This window comes from Callorhinchus milii, unplaced genomic scaffold (assembly GCF_018977255.1).
Source record: "Callorhinchus milii isolate IMCB2004 unplaced genomic scaffold, IMCB_Cmil_1.0 Scaffold7, whole genome shotgun sequence".
NCBI classification, from domain to species: Eukaryota; Metazoa; Chordata; class Chondrichthyes; order Chimaeriformes; family Callorhinchidae; genus Callorhinchus; species Callorhinchus milii.
The window spans coordinates 1701081-1724284 of NW_024704748.1; the positions used below are offsets into that span (position 1 = coordinate 1701081).

Sequence of the window (23204 nt, forward strand, 5' to 3'; positions counted from 1 at the left end):
CAGCTGTGTCCTTGCACTTGTCATTCCTCCCTGTCAAATACTCGCTTTACGTCTGAAAAGCCCAACTTATGCAATTCTGAGTGTGTCTCCGAGCCAGTAAAGTGAGGATAGTTCCAGGCTCTGTGTTTGGTCCAATTTAGGGTAACCTCCCCCCTTCCTCTCCCCCCGGCTCATTGTCAGACTCACACTCTATAACTGCAAGTGGTTGTTGAAGTTGTCGATGATGTGATTGGGCACTGTATCAAATGCAAGGATTATTATTATTATTATCCACATGGTCGATTAACACAACAACAACCACCTCACGCAGGATAGTGTCCCAGGGCGCTTATAATAGTCCAGCGACACTCTGTATCCTAGATGACATATAGCGAAAGCTTCTTGAATTTGGGATTAGAAAGATATCACTCTTACTTTCCTTGTACTCTGAAAATCTTCCATAAATTTAGATTGTACTAAATGCAAAACTCGGAGGGCGATAGCTCAAGCATCAGAGAAGTGGAGTGAAGGGAAATTGCAAGTAGTACAAAGTGAGGAAGGTGGTGAACCTAACCTAAACGAGGCAGAGTTTTTCATTTGGTGCAATGCCGATTTCTGTCTGGTTGCTGGTAACACAGCTCCTGGGCTCGGGTACACATTGCACGGTCAACAGAGCCTGACTGAGTGGTTGCCAATGCTCAGCATTGTCGCGACACTGGAGTGAAGTCCTTCAAGGTCAATGCGCTCTTTTGTAAAGATATCATTCAATAATCAATGTGTCTTTAACGTTACGCCCATGTCTGGGACCTCAGATTTCCTGAGTCTGATTTTCTTTAAAGGAGAAAACGGTTGAGTTGCTATCAGTGGTAAAGTTACTTCCAAATGCACAATTTTTGTTGCTTTTACAAAAACAATATTCTCCTTTTAGGGCTCCTCTCTGTGGTATGTAGAGGCTTCAGTTAACAAAGTGTGGTAAGACAAGAGACACCCCCTCCCCCCTCCAACACCCACCTGTGCCTCCACTATCACTAGTAACAGAGAACTTGCTCTGACGAAGGTGCTGCTGTGGATAATAATAATAATCCTTACATTCGATACAGCGCCTCATCACGTCTTCGAGATGTCTCAAAACGTTTCAAAGAATATATTGTAAAGCGAATTGGCTGTATATTTTGTGGGCAATACGCTGCAGCCAATTGTGCACAATAGTGTCCCACACACAGTCGTGGATTGAAGTGACCAAATTCTTTTTTTTTTGAGGGCTTATTATCCCAGGAAAAGCGATCCGCCAATCGACTAACAAACAGGTTTCTACTCGCTCCTCGGTAAACAGAGGCGTATGGAGTAAAGAAACTTGCCCAACATTTCATCCCACCCGGGAATCGAACCCAGGTCCTCTCACTTGCGAGGCGAGTGCTCTAATCACAGGACTCCAAGATGTCCATAAAGCAGGGAGATGATGGATCACTTCATGGCTTCAATGTGGGACATTGCTGGGTGCAAAATTGGCTGTCACATCTGCCCACAAATAAAACACAATCACTCCACTTTAAAGTATATCCTGTGACGTGCTTTGAGATGTCCTTCCAATATGAAAGGCACTATACTAAATGTAAGGATTATCACTATTATTATTATTATTACCAGAAGCTGTAACTGTGATATTGACTGTACACACTGTTACATTAGTGCCCTCCTCTTTCAAAAAGGTACTAACCAGCTTTGAAAGTACTCAGTGTTGTTCAATTTCTGGCTGAAATCTGGATGGATCCACAAAGATCCACAATCGCAGTGCGGTGACTAACATGAATCTGCATAATCTGATTCTGCCAAACCCTCTTGTGATTCTCTTTCAATCACTGATCTCTGTTTGGCTGAATGTAGTAAAAGGTACAGTACAGCACGTCTAAAACATAGAACAGGTGACTTCATCACTGAGGCCCAAGAGAACTGCCAGCAGTTTTATTATGCGCTAACAGAATATAATGCCCTTCACATATAATGACTGTGTTCTTACCTGATTCAAGTCGTGATGCTGAAGTATTTTGTGCAGATAGGAATTACGCAAATATATTCACTAAATTTCCCTACCTTCCTGAAACAATGCATCCTTTTGTTTGCTGGCTGTGTGGGGGGAATTGACGTCAGGATCAAGCAAGTGAGGCATGTCACTGATGGTAATGCTTTCAATAGCCAATATCACGCACTCCCAGATCAGTCGCTACACAGGCATCATTCATACCCTCGACAGCTATTCATTTGTCTCACAATCAAAATAACATTCTTGGTCACTGTTTGCGGGACGCCGCTGTGCGCAATTGCCGGTTCCGCCTACAAAATATACAGTCACTACACTTTGCGGTATATTCCGTGAAGCGCTTTGAGACGTCTCGAAAATGTGATAAGGGGCGACATCAAATGCAAGGATTATTATTATTATTGTCCACTGGCAATTTGCCTACGTAGCCAATATTCACATATGATCCTTGACAGTGACTGTCTGCGGACAAAAACTGTGCTGTGGTCTTGTCTTCACCCAGTATCCACCCACACATACACACACAAAACAACAGCAGACCCTGTATAGCGACCAGGATCCAAAGTCCTAACTGATCTTCTCTTCCTTAAACTGAGCCACTGAGACCATCTAACTGAACACTAATTGAGAACACAAGGTTCCCAGTACAGCAATGTTCTTTTAATCCATTTCTTCCCATTGAAACAAATACATTAAGGGTGTGTGAACCGCAACCTACAGGTAATAATGTATCCTGAAGTCTTTTCATGTCAACCTTTTCTCAGTCCAGTACACTTCCTGTTCTACAGAGATATTAATAGAAGCATCATTTTATCTTGATTGCTTTATATATTCTACATAAAAAGACGCATACCCAAATAACGATTGCACTTAACATAACACTGTGTCACTTTGTTGAAACAACAACAGAATTACATTGTAAAGCGCCTTTCACGTCGCGAGGATGTCCCAAGGCGCTGGACAATCAGTGTTTCGGACCCGAGCTCGGTCGGGAGTGTGGAGGGCAGGGCGGGGAAGGAGTGTGACCAAAAGCACGGTCGAAGAGAAAGGTCTTGAGATGGGTCTTGAAGGAGGCAAGTGAGGGCGCGAGGCGGAGGACTGTGGGATGGAGTTCCAGAGGGTGGGGGCAGAGTGGCTGAAGGCCCATCTGCCAATAGTGGGGCGAGCGAGGCGGGGGACGTAAAGCAGGCCGGAGCCCGCAGAGCTCAGTGAGCAGGCAGGATGGTAGGGGTTAGGAGTCGCAGAGGTAGGGGGGAGCAAGGCCATGGAGGGCTTTGATGGTGAGGAACAGGATAATGAACTGTATCCGCTGTGTGATGGGAAGCCAATGGAGTCGGTGTGCAGAGTTCTGGATGATCTGCTTCACGTCCCAAAGTGCTTCACAGGATTTTGCAGTAAAGTGTAGCAACTATGTACTTGTAGACAAACCTCTGTATTTGCAGTTACATTTTCAGGTAAATGTTCTCAGGCTGCCAATATTCTTACTATAAAATTTTCTTATGAACGCGCAAAAAAAATGCAGTAAAATTAAGCAATTAATAATAACTTAGATTTTTCAGGTAAATTAATTTTCACAGCAAGTTGTTGTTGTTGTAGCGACATGGCAACCTTTTTCATTTCAAAACACATTCGTTTTTCATGTACAAATTATTTAATGCTTGCATTCTCCTTACAGTTAATCTGAGGACACCTTCAATTTATAGCGTAAGGAACTTGCTTTTGAATTTCAACACCACCAACAACAATTTGCATTTATACGGTGTCTTTCACGTCAGAAGGACATGCTTTGCACAAGTAACTGGGAGCTCAAGTTGGAGGGGAGCTGAAGAGAGGAGAGGTGGCTGAAAGCACAGTCAAAGAGATAGGTTTTAAAAAGGGGTTTGAGTACTCACGTGAATTACTTCGGTATTACGTTCCTGCCAACTCTGTCACTGTAGATAACTTGCTATTAACTGACCCTGGTCGAAATATCTTTTGGAAAGAAATCAAGTCAAGGCTACTTAAGAGAAACCTTGATATCCACCAGTTAGAACTGTGACTGTTTGTTTTTTTCCCCGCTGACGATTACAACACAAGATGACACTTTTACGCTGTGTCATCGATCATGGAACGAGAGGAGCAGAATGTTACAAAAGAGCTATCTACTTTGGTAGTCAAACTCAGACACAACAGGAAAAGGCATCCGGGTGGGGCTGATCTGCATATTGCTGTAGTACTGGACTTGTTCAGGTCAAACACACTTCAGTAAAGCTGTCTCTCCAGGTTGCATACCAAAGTTTCCCAAGTGTCCTGAGTTTTAAACTACTTTGCTCCAACTCTTTGCCTAACCTCAGAATGTTCCTCCTCTGCACCGTCTTAAGAGTTTTGAGACTTGCAATACATATGTCAGACATACACATTGGCAAGTGTCAGAACTGGGTATTATCTGAAGGGCAGCAAAGGCTTATTGAGTCCTGCGGTTTAAAGGTGTCTCGCCTTTTTGTCAGTGGAAAGTGACCCCTATGTTGCCTTTGCTGCATTAATCAGCCGCAATGCATAGACGTGAATTGAAACTGATTGCTGGCTATTAGCTACGTGTTATCAACCGGGTAACCAAGAGTCAATTTTTACTTGTGCATCATTTGAACACTAGCCCAGGAATACCAACAATTGCACTTATTACTAATTAGTTTGGTGTTTTCTAGTTTTAAGGAAATTCATTTATGCCTGCTGTGCTTTTGGGAGATTTGACTTTCCAGCCTGGTAATAGCACCTGATTGATTTCACTGTAGTTTGGCAGGGGACACCTTAGTCAATTGACGTGGAGCTACACAACCTCTGAAGTACCTCTGAAGGTCAAGCTTAAAAGGAACATTCAAGGCATTATGTATGCGTTATGGAGCGGAAAAACCTGACCCTATTCATAGCCCCATTAACATTCCTTCGTCTAGGAATCCCAGGACTTGTTCAAACTTCTTGGAACGAGATTGTGCAATTGAAGAACTGCACGAGTACAGATTCAAGTGGACCTTTGCCTAAGGTGTCCGTCACATGTGTTTTTCTAATTTATTTTTGTAACTCATGTTTATCTTTGTTGGGATTAACAGAGGGAGGGGTTAAATCGCTGCACAAAAAATAATAATAATCCTTGCATTTGATATAGCGCCTTATCATGTCTTTGCGACGTCTCAAAGCGCTTCACAGGATATACTGTAAAGTGAATTTATTGTATGTTTTCCGGGCGAAACGCGGCAGCCAATTGCGCACAGCAGCGTCCCACAAACAGTCGTGAATTGAGTGACAAAATTATTTATTTTTAAAATTTATTCCTATTTACTGCCAAGTAAACAGAGGTATGTGGAATAAGGAAACTTGCCCAACATTTCATCCTGCCCGGGAATTAAAACCAGGTCCTCTCGCTTGCGAGGCGAGTGCTCTAACCACTGTGCTGCAGGACTCCATGATTCAAAAAAAGGTTCAGAATCAGAATAAGCAGAGAGTATGATTACAATCTTTGCTGACATTTGGGGCTTGGCATTTTGCATGGTCCAAGCCTCAAGACTATTGTCTTACATTTTAAGAGCATTTTAAAGTAATGTTCTGAAGGCTATACAACTGTGAGAATTTATGAGCATTTGCTGTATAAAAAAATTGCACATTGTAATAAGATTTCCTTCAGGAAACAGTAAGGAATTCAAGGCTAATTCATGGAAACTGACTCAATCTACTTTGTGACATGAGTGACCACTTCCGTAAAGGAGTGCCCAATACTGTTAGAAAACAATGCCTTTTAGACTCAGAAAATAATGTTAATAATAATCCTTGCATTTGAAATAGCGCCTTATCATGTCTTCTAGACGTCTGAAAGCGCTTCACAGAAGGTACCCTAACCCAAGACTGTATGTTTTGTGGGCAAAATGATTCTGTTATCTTAAGTCATTGGGGGCCATATCTAAACTGAACTGGTTTGATTAAAATGTGGGAGAGTTCAGGACGAATGATTTTCAGGGGGGAGGTAACAATTACACTGTGAGGACGCCACAAAGGGCATTGGCTCAAACCAAAGATACCTCTAACCTGACAGTAAACAGAGGAGGAGGGCACAGTGATGGTCAAATGATGGCATCAGCATAGTTCCACCAATTTGGGTAAATTTCCACCACCTTATACCCCAAAAATAAACACGAACAATATAAAGAGAAGATTCAGTCAACCTCTGCTCCTCGTCAAATAATGGTGCCAAGGTAGAATGTTTGTGAGTGAGCTCTCTCAGGCTGTTCTAAGCGTTGAGCTGATTTGGAAATTCCTCAGAAATGGCTGTAACATACCCTCATATGAGTGTTTAGTTAATAATAATAATAATAATAATCCTTGCATTTGATATAGCGCTTTTCACGTCGGGAGGACGTCCCAAAGCGCTTCACAGAATATACTGTAAAGTGAGTTGACTGTATATTTGTGGGCGAACGCGGCAGCCAATTGCGCACAGCAATGTCCCACAAACAGTCATAGATTGAAAATGACCAATTTAATTATTGTTTTTGGTTTTGGAGGGATTATTATTAGGCGTGTGGAGTAAGGAAACTTGCCCAAGGTTTCGCCCTGCCTGGAATTGAACTCAGGTCTCTCGCTTGCAAAGCGAGTGCTCTAACCACTGAGCTACAGGACTCCACGTCCTGTAAGCATTACCATCAGAGGAGAAGAGAGGAGAGAGGGAGGGAAGGAGGGAGGAAGGGAGGAAGTTGGTGCTCTCCCCTGTTGATAGCTCTCATCCGTGACCCGCTGACCCTCATATCAAGCTGTCCGCTCCCTCTGCTCGACAGGCTCCAGCCTGCTCCACATCCCCCATCCGGCCTGTCCAACCATCCGGCCTTCAGCCTGTCTGCCCCCACCCTTTGGAACTCCATCTCGCATTCCCTCCGCCCTCGCTCCCTCCCTCGCCTCCTTCAAAGCACGTTTCAAGACCCTCCTCTTCAACCGTGCCATCGGCCACCCTCCAACCCCGCCCCCCCCATCCCATCCCCCTCCATCCTCGGGTGCAAATCCTTGACCGTCCAGCGCCTCGGGACTTCCTCCCGACGTGAAAGGTCCTGTACAAATGTAACTTTGCGGTGCATTATGCACCGATAACATGGAGAAAAGGCGCCAAAGTGGAAGAACACTGCTAACATATGGTGGATGTTGCGTCAAATACTTTTTCAAGTAAACCACAAATATTGGACGTGTAAACAGCTTGCACACTGCGCTCGCAATGTAGAAGGTGACGGCACAGTTCCAGCTGAACAGAGCAGCAGAAAAAACCCTCGGACATCAGGGTTCTTACCTTTGCAGGTGAAGCACTTTAGGTGGAAATGTCTGGCTTGGACACGTAGCACCTGGCCTTTACATGGGTCTCCACATTTGAAGCAGTGAATGGCCGGCTTTTCTGTCGGTTGGCGTGGGTCCTGAGGGTGGGCCACTGCAGAGAGGAACAAAACAATAAGATGAGACCTCCCAGATCGTCAAACGACACAACACCCGAACAGAGTATCAACCCACTAAAAGTTTGTGCACTTTCACGTTTCGCAACAACCCGAAGGCTGAAATATCGCACGTTCTTTGCCTCGAAATCATTGGTTTAACATTTCCGATGACGCAGATTTTTGGAAATTCTTTGTTTTTAAGAGAAGATGATTTTCTGGAGCTGTTCAAAAGTCAGATCCAACAGGAGGAAATGGTTTGCACCCACTCATCAAGGTGCGATTTGAAACACTGTGAACACATCCTGGAAGCAGATCCCCCTCTAGAGATGATCTTGATAATATATCGGAATGGTGAATGGGGGGGTGGGGTGGGGGAGAGGGAGAGTGGGGCAAGAATATTGGTTATCTTTAAGATCCTGAAAGAAACATTAATAAATAAAGGTTTAGAAAATGATGCCGCCTGCATGTCACCTTGCATACCGTAAGCCTTGATCAATTTTAAATATTTCATGTAAATCCAATAACCCTTCATCTAATATTTATGCCCAGAACGGCGAGGGATGTGGTTGAAATACATTATCACAACTTTCAAGACCCAAGGGTGATTGAACTATCGAAGTAAAGGAGCCTCCTCTCCTCACCAGCTGCAATCTTTAATGGCGTAAAATGAACTGGATTAAGACACAGGTACTGTTTTCTGTGAAGCAGGTAGAGTGGCACTTGGACTGGTTTGGTTTTACATCCATTTTACACGAACCTCTAACTATTGAGTTGCATTGTAGCTCAGCGGTTAGAGCACTCGCCTCGCAAGCGAGAGACCTGGGTTTGATTCCCGGGGGGGGGGGCGAAACCTTGGGCAAGTTTCCTGACTCCGCACGTTTACCTAGTAGGAACCCTGTTGGTAGTTGATTGGCGGTTCGTTGTCCCGGGGATAATAATCCCCTAAAAAAAATGTGATCCCTTAATCCACGACTGTTTGTGGGACGCTGCTGTGTGCAATTTGGCTGCAGCGATTCGCCCACAAAACACACACTCAATTCACTTTACAGTATATTCTGTGAAGCGCTTTGAGATGTCTTGAAGACCCGATAAGGCGCTATATCAAATGCAAGGATTATTATTGTTGTTATTCTTGTACGGGGAGAGTTAATGGAGAGCAGAAAGTCTCTTTGAGGGGTCATTCTTGGTCACTTTCTGAAGCTGCACCAGTGAAGCTCGACTTTGGAATATGGAAAAAAAATGCAACGGTTCGGAATAGAATCCTCCGATTATCCAAATTGTTATTGAACCCGTTATCAAATGTTTCACATTTCCTCTGTTACGAGACAAACGCTGAAACTGCAAACCTGCGCTCGAAGGTATTGAATAGAACCGTCAAAATCACATAGAACAGCACTGCTTTACTGACCAACTCCCACCCTCTGCAATTACGCCGATCTCCTCTTCCTTCTCAGCAATTCAAAATAACTTTTTTTTCACCAATATCTGGTTTGTTGCATCGGCACCAGCAGCATCGACTTCTCGTGTGAGACTGAGTTGTTTTTAGCAGCAAGGAACCCACCTAACCCATTGCCAATCTCCAATATACCATCAGCCAGTAATCTGAACCCAAGAGAGGAACTCTGTAGCAATGGGTGACATTCTCAACGAAATGAGAGCACTGATCAAGGGACCTACTGTTGCTGTTATCTTTCATTGCCCGGGTTGCGGGAAATAAATATTGCAATTGCTCTGCTAATGACGACGTGAAAGACAGTAAGTAATGGCCACACAAACAGAGCTCTAACGATTGACCTTTTAAAGTTCAGATTGGACAGAGGTACTTCCTGATCAATACGTGTCAGTCAGAATGCGTCTGTGTCTGACGCGACGTGACTCTGGTCCTATCATGGGTTCGGAGGGCAACATCCTCATTAAGAAAGGGAACGAGCAGTGCTTACTGTTTTGGGGTTTGTTCACTGAAAATATTTATGATTACTCCGACTATTAATATTAATCTGTGCGTTTGATACAGTGCCTTTCACATCAGGGGCACATCTCAAAGCTGGTTACGTGATTTACTGTTTATTTGTAGGGGAATCTGACCCGAAACAGAAAATAAATAGTGCTGACTGCACGCAGTGAATCAAATACATTTCTAAGTACTGGGGAATGACTCTTGTTGTTGGCTATGAATGGTTGCAAAAAAAAAGCACATTTTAAGAAAGATTTTTTTAAAAAAAACTGCTGAATCGCAACTTTGCTTCCGATTTCAACGGCAGCAATAAGTTGTAAGGATGCAGGATGATAGGATTACACAATATAAGCGGGAAGGATGAACAATTTATCATTGAAAAAGGAAATCACAAAGGGCTGCCCATCACACAGAATTGTTAACAGTTTCAGTTGATGTTAAGACGTACCTAGCACTGATTCCAAGTTGCTCTACGTAGCTGGGAGTGCAATGACTTCCCCTCCATCGCTTTTAAAAACTACATCATATTGTTCATTTGTTGATGAAAAGGCACAAGGCCTGCCAAGGTCCTGACCGAAAAATGATGTGCTTTCCTGTTATTGCTATGTTGGCATTCCTCGGTGGATTGTAACGTGACATTATCTTGCCCTTGCCTGTTTTACACGTTATCTGAAACACAAGGTGCTTGATTTGGCTCATCCTCCAGCAGAACAGAAGCAAATATGGAATCTATTACTTATTCAAGTGACCGTTTAGAAAAACAGACTGAAGGACAATATTAAACTGTAGGTTCATAAAGCGAGTCTCCAGAACTTAGAGGCTCCCATGAACCAGAAGAGAACATTGTACAGGACTAAATGATACTTCGACTTTCTGTAATACCAACATAAATTTGCGTGACTTCCTTAAGTCGCTTTTGCATCAAAAATAATAATTCTTGCGTTTGATAGATAAATTGCAATAACAAATTACATTTGCATAGCCCCTTTCACGTCGGGAGAATGTCCCAAGGCGCTGGAGAATCAGGGAAGAGTGTGCCTGATTATGTGCATCAAGTGCCATGAAGTGATGGTCAATTTACTTGCAGGCTGGCTATCGAGGGCACTGGGGAAAGAAAAAAAAATTCCTCCTCTCTGTTTGTATAAAAATAATAAAAAAAATTGCGTTTGCTATATAGACGCCTCATCACGTCTTTACGACATCTCAAAGCGCTTCACAGACTATACGGTAAAGTGAATTGATTCTATATTTTGTGGGTGAAACACGGCAGCCAATTGCGCACAGCAGCGTCCCACAGACACTCGTAGATTGAAGTGACCAATTTATTATTTTTTTAAAGGAACTATTACCCCCGGAAAAGCGATCCGCCAATTGACTAACAGCCGGGTTCCTACTGACTGGGTAAACAGAGACGTGTGGGGTAAGGAAACTTGCCCAACATTTGACACTTCTGACAACGGAGAGCTCCCCCCAGTTTTGAACGAGAAAGGTTTTGCAATGAAATGGACATTTCCCAGTACCACCTCACTGTGGGCCTCCCATTTCAATACCATATTCCTTACGTTCTTCCTATTATAGTGTCCTCATGGGGCTTTGCTTTCCGACCATCATTTTGTTTAAACAAATATGAAGAGAAACATCTGTTTCCTATAAAATGAAAAGCGCTTCGGGCCTCGAAAGGTTCAAATTAAATAAATGCAGATCCCGTCAGCCCTTGATGTTATTCATCGCTAAGCCGATTAACAATTTCAAGCATGCTCTCAGTCTTACGTTTCTCACAAAACTTAAGTTGTAAAAAGAGAGGCCGCAGATGTCCAGCAATAAAAAAAATGCTGTTGACAGATAAACCGAAGAATCTGTGTAAATTTCATTTCCGATACATCCAAATGATCCAATTCCATTCTCTGTCAGACATTTCTGTGTTTTTTGGCAAGTTTCTTTACTCCACACGTCTCTGTTTACCTGGGTAACCCAGTTGTTAGTCGATTGGTGGATCACTTTCTGGGGGTAATAAGGATTATTATTATTATTATTTTATATTAAGAAGCTTTGCTGTATCTGGAATGGACATTTGGGAATTATTGACATATGAGTACAGTGTGGGGAGGGGTGGTATGTTTTTTTCCATTACAAGAATTTTGCAGACATACTCTGAAAACGGACACTTGCGTAATCCTATTTTGAAAGCATAAACTATGAACATGGCAATGGTAAGTGTACTGCCGTTTCCCTTTATTAGGATGTGAGAATTATTGCAATATCGTACCTTGTGCCATAATATGGGTTTTAGGAAATTGCCTATTCGCTGAAGAACATCAAGGTACCCAGCGCAAATAAAACACAGATATCAAAACCTCCTAGAAAGTTTTGCACTGTTGAGTGTTTTATTTTTGACTGCCTGATATCATTGCAGTCTAAATACATTTTTAATCTTTGATCTGTCCTTTAGCTCCATTACACTGTGGCAAAGTAATCCTCCCTTTGGAATGACACACACACACACAGACCATCTTGTTGTTCCGCTAATTCTTAATCAAAGACATTCTCCTCTCAGAGTAGAAGTGGATTTAAAACAGCAAATCAGCCAACACCGACAGAGGGAGAATATAATAACTCTTGCATTTGATAAAGAGCCTTATTATGTTCTTGAGATGCAATAACTTGTGCATCTCCCTCCTTTTGCTTGATCCTTATCATTTCCATTTTGCTCAGAGCAGAGCAGTACCCACAGGGTATATGGTCCAACTTGGGTCTGTGCCCATAAGGTTGGCAACAGTCTGGTTCCTGATCCCAGTCACACTTCACTGGGAGGAACAGGTGGCACTCCTCTCTGCAGGCAGCTGAGAGCAGAGCTCACGAGACGACACAGGTGGAGCTAAGGTGCGGCTCTGGGCTTGAGACGGACGGACGGACAGATGGACGGTCTGGCCCGTGGCCAGCTTTCCATCGCTGTCGCTCGTGTTCGATTAAGCGCTCACTGTCATCAGAAAAGAATTCTGCTTTGCTTGGCACTTTGCGAGCGATGAATAATTTTTCTAAGATTGAGCAAAATGTGACTAGGATACACCAGTGGATTAACCCTGCCTCAAACCTGCGTACACAATACTCTCTCTCCCTCATTGCACAATAAATGGAGACTTTTCTCCTCCACCTTCCTCCTGGGTGTGATATATGGGTTCAATGCACAAACCCCATCGATTCCTTTCATCAGGTCATTCATCTGCTTAACAATGAGGGAATGTTTTACAAATTGTAACAGTAAGAATGCCTGATGTTTGCTGCACAATACAGTACACGGCCGTTGGTTTACAGAACATCCTGGGAAGTGCTTTGAGACATTCTCTCGATATGAAAGGTGCAGTATCAAATGTAGGAGCCCTGTCGCTCAGCGGTTAGAACGCTCGCCTCGCAAACGAGAGACCCAGGTTTGATTCCACGCAGGTCAGGGCGAAACTTGGGTAAGTTTCCTTATTCCATACGCCTGATAATAATCTTTCAAAAAAAAATAAAATCACTTCAGTCCAGCTGCTGTGCGCAATTGGCTGCCGCGTTTCACCCACAAATATACAGTCAATTCACTTTACAGTCTATTCTGTGAAGTGCTTTGAGATGTCTCGAAGACGTGAAAAAGCGCTATATCAAATGCAAGGCGGGATTATAAACATAATAATAATAATCATTGCATTTGATATAGCGCTTTTCACGTCGGGAGGACGTCCCAAAGCGCTTCACAGAACACACTGTAAAGTGAATTGACTGTATATTTGTGGGCGAACGCGGCAGCCAATTGCGCACAGCAATGTCCCACAAACAGTCGTAGATTGAAAATGACCAATTTATTATTGTTTTTGGTTTTGGAGGGATTATTATTAGGCTCTGTGTGGAGTAAGGAAACTTGCCCAAGGTTTCGCCCTCTGCCTGGAATTGAACTCAGGTCTCTCACTTGCAAAGCGAGTGCTCTAACCACTGAGCTACAGGACTCCACCAAGCGGATTATGCCTATTGTCATGGTAAGAATTAATTAAAGGTTTTTTTTAAAAAAATGAATAGAAAGCTCACTGACTCAGGTTAGGTTAGTTCACCTAGTTCCTCATAAACAGTAACATATCCGTGTCTGCAAGACTGAACCCGACAGATAAAAAACAAGAGTTTGGGTCACCGGGGACTGTTGCTAGGAGGAGGACTTTCGTTCTACTTTGTTTCCTGACTGTTTCAAGCTTGGGGAAACTTTTTGAGCTGGTTCTATTTTTGTGAATGACTTATATTAGCAGGATTAGGTCCTGACGGAAAATTGAAATAAGTGTTCAGAAGGTGCGGCTGGAGAAGTCTGAAAAACTAGTGTGACTAATAAAAGGAAATTTAAATCTGGGCAGTGATGGGGGATAGACAACGTGTAAGTCTCATATAGATACATTAGGTAATGGAAGGCCTCAACAAAATATTCCTTACGTTTGATGTAGCGTCATTCATGTCAGAAGGATGTCTCAAAGTGCTTCACAGGATACACAGTAAAGTCGAGTGACTGTATATTTTGTAGACAAATGTGGCAGCCAACACCCAAATAACTGAACTGCTATAGTAGCTACTACTAACGCCATAAGACCATAAGATGTAGGAGCAGGAGTAGGCCATTCAGCCCCGCGAGCCTGCCCCGCCATTTCATAAGATCATGCCTGATCTAACCTAATTCCATTTACCTGCCCTATCCCCATATCCCTTAATCACTCAATCCTTTAGAAATCTATCAACCTCAGTCTTGAATATGTAAAAGTAAAAGCCTTTGAAAAGTCTTCCTCAAAACAGTAGCAATCCCTTCTTATAGTTCACAATAACTCTGCAGCACTGAAACTGAGGGCTTGCAATCCCAGTAGCTAAAATCTATTCCATTATAAAGGTGATAATAACAATCATCCCTGTATTTGATATAGCGTTGATAACCTTTAAACATCTCGACACGCTTGTAGGGACTGTTTTTGTTGGCAATGTACCATTAAGCACCACAAATGCTGTGACTGAGAAGATTTGGGCACAACTTGTACCACAAGCCTAGGATTATATAAAAGGTATAGTTATCACCGATAATGTAATGGGATTCAAAGGATAAACCGTACTTTATCAGGTTTTCCTTCCCAGTTAATCCTGTCTCCGATGCAACACTGTATCAGCACCTTGGGATGTCCTCCCGAAGTGAAAGGCGCTATATAAATGTAATTTGTAGTTGTTGCCTAGCCAGCATATGTTTGTGCGCGATAATGCTGCAATGTGTTTTTTCTGGGTAGCTGCTGGTGCTTGAATCACTGGTGTGCTAATCTGCGTTATTTCTGCCTCTGTTGACACACACCCTGCCATCACCTGTAGCTCTGGGTAGCAGATCATGTGCTGCCAGTTTCCTTACGTAGCTGGATTGGATTATAATACTAATAATAATCCTTGCATTTAATATGGAGCCTTATTCCGTCTCCGAGACGTCTCAAAGCGCTTCACAGGATACGCTGTAAAATGAATTGACTATATTTTGTGGGTGAAACGCAGCAGCCAATTGCGCGCAGCAGCGTCCCCACAAACAGCCGTGGATTGAGTGACCGCATTATTATTGTGAAGCGCTTTAAGACGTCTCGAAGAAGTGATAAGCCGTTATATCAGATGCAAGGATTATTATTAGCATTGTTTAAAATCTCTACGAATTAAAGGAAATCTCCTGGCTCGTCATTTAGCAAAAGACTCAGGGCAAATCTACTCTGTTAAACATACGGTGAGCATTTGTGAGTGGCCGGGTTTATTGTGGATGGTGTTTAAAGTGTTTAATGGTGCATTTATATTCCGCTGGTTGTGATAAACCCTTGCTAATTCAGTGACAGCTTGCTGCAAAGAAAAATATTTTCTCTTTTCTTTGACTTCTCTCATCAATCACAGCAGAAAATATTGGGTTCTGGCTCCGAGGTGACGGGCCGGCTGTCGGATTTCGGAGTCGAGTCAATCCTGTGCGGTGATCTCGCTCGTCAGGTTCCTGAGCGCTCCCCGACACTTCCCCTCGTGAAGAAAGTTGTTGTTGAGCCAGATGGGTACTTGCTAATGCCATCCTGGCTCATCGATAGGACTTGGGAGGGAGCATTGGGGGGTAGGGATTTCTTCCCATTCAGCTCCTAATAAACCTGAGAGCCAAAGCCCGAATAGGTAGGATGGCCCTAACTAGACAAGCAGCAGAAAGCTTGCCAGAAACACAAAGGAAATCTTCTGAATTTCCACCCCTCCCCATTTGTGTTGAAAACCAAAGCTCTAAAAACCTGATCCAAACCCCACCTGCAGTAGCACCGTTTGGGAAAGAGATTTGACCACATCCATTGCGGTTCATTCAGTTTCCATCACCAGTCAAGCACGTCTCTCTCTCTCTCTTTCTCTCTCTCCCCGTTTCGCCAATAACAGGCCACTGATATATGACGGTGCAAAGCGAAAGAGGTAAATTAACCAAGCAGCAGTTTGATGGATTTGCCATCAGTGGCAATCCACATGAAGATACAACTTCTTAAAACCTGTCTCCGTCGCTCACGAGGCTAGTGTGTAAAGTCACAATCCGTAACGTTTTAAAGCATTCAACCTGCAACTGGCGAGTTGCACCTCAGGAGAAATCAATACAAGCTGGATCCCATGCAGGCTGAATTCACAGGATGACCCATTTGTTGTCAGCGAACCTTTTAGGGGATCATTTAAATTGGATCCCACGGTATCCGTTACCGAGAAAAATGCGACGCGGGTGACAGGTGCTGATTCATTAGAACGTTTGCATTAGAAGATCGCAAGAGACGTTCGGAGGAAGAAGGCCCTTTGGCCTGTTTGATCTGATCGATCCTTCCAGAACACACATCCTCCTATCCTCCCATCACAACATCGCTGCAGGAACGAGCCTGGCTGAGTTGGCCGGCGTTTTACTTAGAGTAATCAACGAAGATAACACACATGAAGACAATTATGGTTTAAACCACAATTCCGTCTTTTAGAACCGTCAATTTAGACCCCGTGGATTGCCACTATTGGTCTTCATTTTCCACTAAGACAACAACAACAAGATTTCATTCATAGAGCGCCTTTCACGTCCAGAGGACGTCCCAGGGCGCTGGACAGTTGGGTCAGGACCCGAGCAGGGGGGAAATGGTCAGGGTGAGGGGAGAGAAGGGAGGGAGCGAGGAGGGAGTAGAGAGTCGAGAGGGGAGCTGAAGGCACGGTCAAAGAGAACGGTCTTGAGACCGGCCTTGAAGGAGGAAAGGGAGGAAGCGGCGAAGGTACTGGGGGATGGAGTTCCAGAGCCTCGGGGCTGAGAGGCTGAAGACATGCCACTATCTTTTACCAACTTCCTCCTCTGCTTCCTGTCTCCTCCCCAATCCTCCACAGACACCATCTTACTAATATTTTTCCCCCAGGACACCACACGAGCCTTTACTGATCGCCCCTCTCCCGGAACACCAGTAGCCTTCACCCCAGTCAGCCTCGGCCCACCGCCATGGGACACCATTGGTTTTCACCCACCCATCCACTCAGGCCACTGCTCCTCACTCCCCTCCCTTCCAAAACACCACAACAACCCTTCATCTGCCCAGACCATGACATGACAATGTGAATCGACAATGGTACCCGAAGAAAATAATTAGATGAAGAAAAAACTTTCTTTTTTCGCTCTCTCTTTCCTTCTGTTTCCTTCTCTTTTTCTTTCTTTCATTCACTTTTTCTTTCATTCTCCCTGTTCCCCTTTCTCTCTCCCTTTCGTTCTCTTTCTCCTTCTGTTTCCCTTTCATTCTCTCTCTTTCGTTCTCTTTCCTTCTGCTTCCTTCTCTTTTTCTTTCTCTTTCGTTCTCTTTTTCTTTCTTTCTCCCTCTTTCTCTTTCGCTCTCTCTTTCATTCTCTTTCTCTTTCTTTCTCCCTCTTTCTCTCTCTCTTTCTTTCATTCTCCCTTTCCTTCTCCCTACCCTTGAACTGTGGTTTACGTACTGGACAACAGTTTACATCAGCGCTCAAATTTATGTCTGCACGTCAGGCTGACCAAAGAGGGCATCCATGGCATTGCAGGAATCTCCATTCCAGAGATGATTTCAATTTATTGATGCAATAACTGGCTGGGTTGATGAGTCCACTTATTTTAGGTATGTTTACAATCTGTGGAAGCTCAAGAGCTCTTTTCAGGATCCAGGTCAATGGATGTAATTCACATATCAGTGCAAAGCCTCTCTGACACGGACAAGCTGGTGAGAGAGCTCGCCGTGTGTTTGGAAAGCATCAAGTCAGTGCCTATAGATAGATCATCTCTCCCCAGACCATGTAGCTTAGTAACCAGTAAAAATGTTGTTGCAATTTCCCACCCCCATCCCTTTATTTTGCATTATTAACACCTCTATTCCCCTGGTTTGTTGCAATCCCCCCATTTTGTTTTGCATCATTAACACCTCTTTAGCCCATCATCCCCTGTCCTCTACCCCATTTTCTCCTTTGTCTTCCTTGCCCGGCCTCCCCCTCTCTCTGTTAGTCCTTAAAAGCCAGTTCTGACGAAGGGTCGTGGGCCTGAAAAGTTGACTTACTTTCCTCTCTCCATAGATGCTGCCTGACCTGCTGAGTGTTCCCAGACACTTTCGTTTTTGATCCAGACTCCCTGCCTGCGTCACTGAAGCATGTGTACCGAGGATTGACCCGTCTGCCTAAGGACTTTTCCTAGAACAAAGCCTCAGTGGGTCAGATGAGCAATGATGTGAAGGCATAAATCATTACATTATTTTTAAAAGGTTATTTATTTCCTCTGCTTCTCCCTATGCCAGTGACACACACAAGGGGATATGATGGCTGCCTGTCAGGCTTATATTGGTGCCTCTCTACCATTGTAATAATATTAATAAATAGCATTTTATCATGTCTTCTAGGTTCCCTTCACTCCTTGCCTACTGTAGCACGATACTGAGCAGTAAAATTCTGAGCAGGGCTACAACGCAATCGTAGCATAAGACTACATTTTCCAGCAAGCTCTGTCCCAACTCCCAAATAATATTATTATTATTATAACTATTCAAAATAACTGAACGCCGATAGCGCAAGATTTTCTATTTACTCACATCTTATCAAACGCCTGTGATGTCTCATGGCCTAAGCCTTAGGATCATTGCCTTAAAATTTAAGAATGTTGGAGAATTTTGAAAAAAAATCTTCATTTCAAAAGTCTTCTTGCAGTTCCTAAAAAGAACCAGCACCCAAATTGAGACTGAATTCAAGGATTTACCATAATGTTGTCCAACCTTAAACTTCCAGACAATGAATGGTCTTGAGAATTAGACCATTAGAAATTCCAGTCCTCTTGTGAAACCATTATTTGTGATTTGCTCCCCCATGATTTGCCCCCCTCCTAACCCCCTACCAACCTGCCCGCTCCCTCCTCTCAGCGGGCTCCGGCCTGCTTCACATCCCCCACCTCGCCTGGCCTACCATTGGCGGGTGGGCCTTCAGCCACTGTGCACCCACCCTCTGAAACTCCATCCCGCAATCCCTCCACCTCGCCCCCTCCCATGACTCTTTCAAGACCTGTCTCAAGACCCTCCTCTTCGACCGTGCCTTCGCTCACCCTCCTTCTCCCCCTGTCCTCCACCCTTTCCGATCCTGACACCCAGCTTGGGTCCGAAACACTGACTGTCCAGCGCCTTGGGATGTCCTCCTGACATGAAAGGCGCTAATTTTGTTGTTGTCGTTTAGCTGGTTAGCCTCCAGCAGCTCTTTAATGCACATCCTAAATGGACAAGCGATGTCTCTCATCTTTTATATTGATTAAAACTGTGTTCTGTCCATCTCAGGTTGCAATTAAAACATAATAATAATAATCCTTGTATTTGATATTGCATCTTATCACGTCTTCGAGGTGTCTGTATATTTTTGTGGGCAAAACATCTTGTGGTAAAAAGCATCATATTTACTTATTTATTTTAATTGCCGACCGAAACACTTTGGAGAGACCATTTCTGTTGGAATCTTCTCTGGTTCCACAGTGGACATTTGTCAATAAGAGCAGCATTTCAATGGTGCTCGACCATCCATCAGCAAAGTCCAAACATTCACACTGAATGTTAGCAGCTTTGGTGGATATTTACATTGGAATCCTCCCCTGTGCTGTTTGTTCCACACACATTCTTATCATGGCAATAGCTGGGTGTTGGATTCAATGACTAATTGAGATGTGCAGATCTGCCAATATCCGCTTGCAAGTGCCCAGCAGGTCATTAGAAATGAAATTGAGGGGAAACAGATCTAAGCGGTTCCCTGGACGTTTTATCTGTATATCGAGGCACTTGATTTAGGGAGAACTTGCAGCTTGATACCGATAGGAAATCAGAATGCTTTCCTTGTTGAAACCACATGGAATCCGCTTTATCGTGGACTAAGGGAAAAGTTCAATCACTCGAGGGAAAAGTTCTTGCTCCCTTCCTCCAAAAAAGGTATTGAAGCAAACTTCAGAATATCAAAGTCGCTTTCAAGCCTACTTTATTCACCTTTGCCCGGTTGCTTTGCATGGCTTGACATTTCCAGTGGCTCGACCACTCTGAAACGAGGCTGTCTCCACAGGAACGCAGCATTTGATCATCTCTATATTTAACTTTACAACCTTCAGTCACATTCCTTACCAGATATTTACGCAAATTATTTTTTTCTGAAACAAAAAGACAAACACGGCATCGACTCCTGTTGCCAGTACTGGGTTCCATGCGTTTAACGTCTCTGGCAGCACTACTTAAGGTGGAAATAAATACGTGCTTTCAGGAACAAATTGTAGATTACTACAGCTGTGAATGGTTATATAAATGCAGATTTTGCCTTTCTTTTATTATACAGTTGACAAGAGTGTCCATTTTGGTTACTCTTAAGCATGATGATGGGTTTCCGCACCTGTCTGGTCAAGACAAAAATAACATTGATTTTAAGTAGCAAATAAAACTAACTTGTCTTTAAAGCACCTACTGTTGCCTCAAACTTCAGCTGCTAAGCCTGGTCTCTTTGACAATGCATTAACTTACTTTTTATTGTTTCTTCAGTGACAGCCACATATTCATGTGACATTTACGTGACTTTTATTAATCCGCAGAGAGCCACATCACATCCCTGCTTGCTCTTCAGTCGAACATTGTGTGTCAGTTTTAGGAGACAGGCAGCTCTGCTATAATGAAGGCACAGTGAGGGAGCTACTGTCCAAGACAGGGAGCGGTGTACATCATGGTGAGGCTGCGGCTTGGGAGTTGTGGAAGGAGATGCCTGAATGGAAAATAACTTACTAAATGGAGAGGAGGAATGCATTTAAAACACTACCTTCTAATTTTATGCTATAGTCCATTAGCATACTCTCCGTTCACCTCTGGGACTGGAGTTGGAAACTATCCCAGACTAATTGGCGAAAGCTTTTCTCTTTGCTGGTTGCTTTGGATCTATATACCAGCCGGCCACAGTTCTACAGGCTAAAGGTCCTCAGGATTCAGCGCGGTTTGGTGCCATCTGCCGGCCTCGTGCGAGGATAATAATAATGATAATCCTTGCATTTGGTACAGCGCCTTATCACGTTGTTGAGACGTCTCAAAGCGCTTCACAGGATACACTGTATAAAGCGGATTGACTGCGTATTTTTTAGGCGAATCGCAGCAGGCAGTCGCACACAACAACAACTTGCATTTACGTAGCGCCCCTCGCGCAGGGTAGCGAAACAGAGGCCTGGTCTCACAAACATTCTAGGCTGACTCTCCAGTGCGGCACTGGGAGGTAACAGCGCGTTGTCAGAGGTGTTGTCGTTTGCATGTGATGCTAAACTCGAGTCCCGTCTGTCTGTTCGGGCGGGAGTTAAAGATCCTCTAACATTGTTCAAAAAGGAGTTTTTCTGTCAGCGTTCAGATGTTTGTTGGACTTTGATCACAAGAGGGATTCGGATGAGAAAGGTCAGTTGACCCACTTGATCTCATCCTTGCAGAAACGCCTACGCTACCGTTTCGTAAATGAGTCCAGTGTCCTGGCCTGGACAGGAAATCCCTGTGCGTGGCTCAGAGGCATTGTTGACGTGATAAGGTGCTATAAAAAAATGCAAGTTCTTTCTTTGTTATCAAAATAAACGGAAGCAGGAAACAAATGGACAGATGCATGATAGTTTATCAGCAACAGCTGTTTGTGTTGATCCTCTCAGTAACCTCAGCATCTGCCTCTAATAGGAATACGTTCTTATCTCTAGATTACACAAACCTGTACTGAGAAGATCAGAGAGATCAGATGAGGATCTGAAATGGTAATAATAATATCCCTTGCATGTGATGTAGCTGGCACCTTATCACGTCTCTGGGACGTCTCAAAGGGATTCACACGATACACTAAAGTGAATTGACTGGATATTTTCTGGGCGAAATACTGTGTGACAAAGATTTGATTGACTGAGATCTACACTAAAACAATCTGGAATGGTCGCGCTTTTTGCACATTTTTGGGTGGAAAAAGTCAAAAGGAATAGGACCGTGTCTTTTTAAAAATGCCAAACAATTTTTTTTAAACATTACGTGAGCAAGTTCAAGAGAGAATTAGATGGGTATCTGGCCAAGTCATGGGTTGAGGCTTCTGAGAAGTGGAGTAAAGGCAGGAATTTTTTTTTAAACATTTATAATTAAGAACAGGCCCGATGGAGTGCAATTTCCTCCCAAAAAAACGATCCGGTATATTCCTCTGTTTATATCGCCTTGCGTTTAAAAGGTTTTAAAGGAACAAATAGCACAAGTGACCAGATGTGAAAATAAATGCCCAAGTCGACGGTTAGTGTGTGGTGCCAAATGGGAGATGATGCATAACAGTGGTAGGTCACCAGCTCAGACGTCAACGGAGGAACAAAGGGAGGTGGAGGCGTGTGCGCAGTCTGCAATCACAGGGGCCAGACATGCTCTGAAAGCTTTTTTTAAAAAAAAGGAATCAGGGCATCGTGTCTGCGACAGAAGACTGATTGATTTACTTCCAACAGCGAGCGCTTATTGGAGTGGAGAGAAAGCTCATTTACTTCCCTGCTGTGATGAGCTGCGAGGGCACTGCAGGTAATAACAGTGCAATGGAGTCCTGCACCTCAGTGGTTAGAGCACTCGCCTCGCAAGCGAGAGGACCCTGGTTCGATTCCCGGCGGCGGAGGTGGGGGGGACGGGGGTGACAAATCCGTGGGCAAGTTACTCCACACGTTTGATAATAATCCCTCAAAAAACAATAACAATTTGGTCACTCAATCCGTCACTGTTTGTGGGACTCTGCTGTGCGCAATTTGCTGCCTCCATTCGTCCACAAAACATACAGTCAATTCACTTTACAGTCTATTCATCTCAAAGACGTGATGAGGCGCTATATCAAATGCAAGAATTATTATTATTTATTATTATTACATTATTAATAACACTACCGGAGCTCCCGTTTGACCAGCAGCCGCAATCAGGTCATGACTACAGTTGGTACACTCCTTTCCTGGCAATTCAGAAAAGCTCCAGGAAGTCTATTGGGCTTTCTGCTTGCGAGTAAGATCGACAAACCCACTGACATCTGCAGCTCTTATGGCTTATGATCCCAATGACATATGTCCAAACTATTGCTGGTGCTGTTATAGCTATCAATTCTAAATACTTTTCTTAGCCTTTTTACATCTATAGAAAGATGATGCACTGTACACGAGACACTACCAGAGAGCAAATTTTGGTACCATACACGTTTCGAGGAGCAAATCGAAACAATTTCATTCCTATTGAATGATACATTAAGAGCTATATAGGTTTCCACA

At 43.6% G+C, this 23204-nt stretch overlaps 1 protein-coding gene across 12 annotated transcripts in view; it reads right to left on the reverse strand.

The window, feature by feature from the left end:
• The window catches only part of ablim1b (actin binding LIM protein 1b), a 125173-nt gene that overhangs the window by 97820 nt on the left and 4149 nt on the right, over positions 1-23204 (reverse strand). For all 12 annotated transcript variants that reach the window (XM_042336949.1, XM_042336955.1, XM_042336952.1 and 9 more), the window contains exon 2: positions 7320-7454. In XM_042336949.1, coding sequence (XP_042192883.1) covers positions 7320-7454 — 135 coding nt within the window. The remainder of the gene's footprint in view (positions 1-7319; positions 7455-23204) is intronic.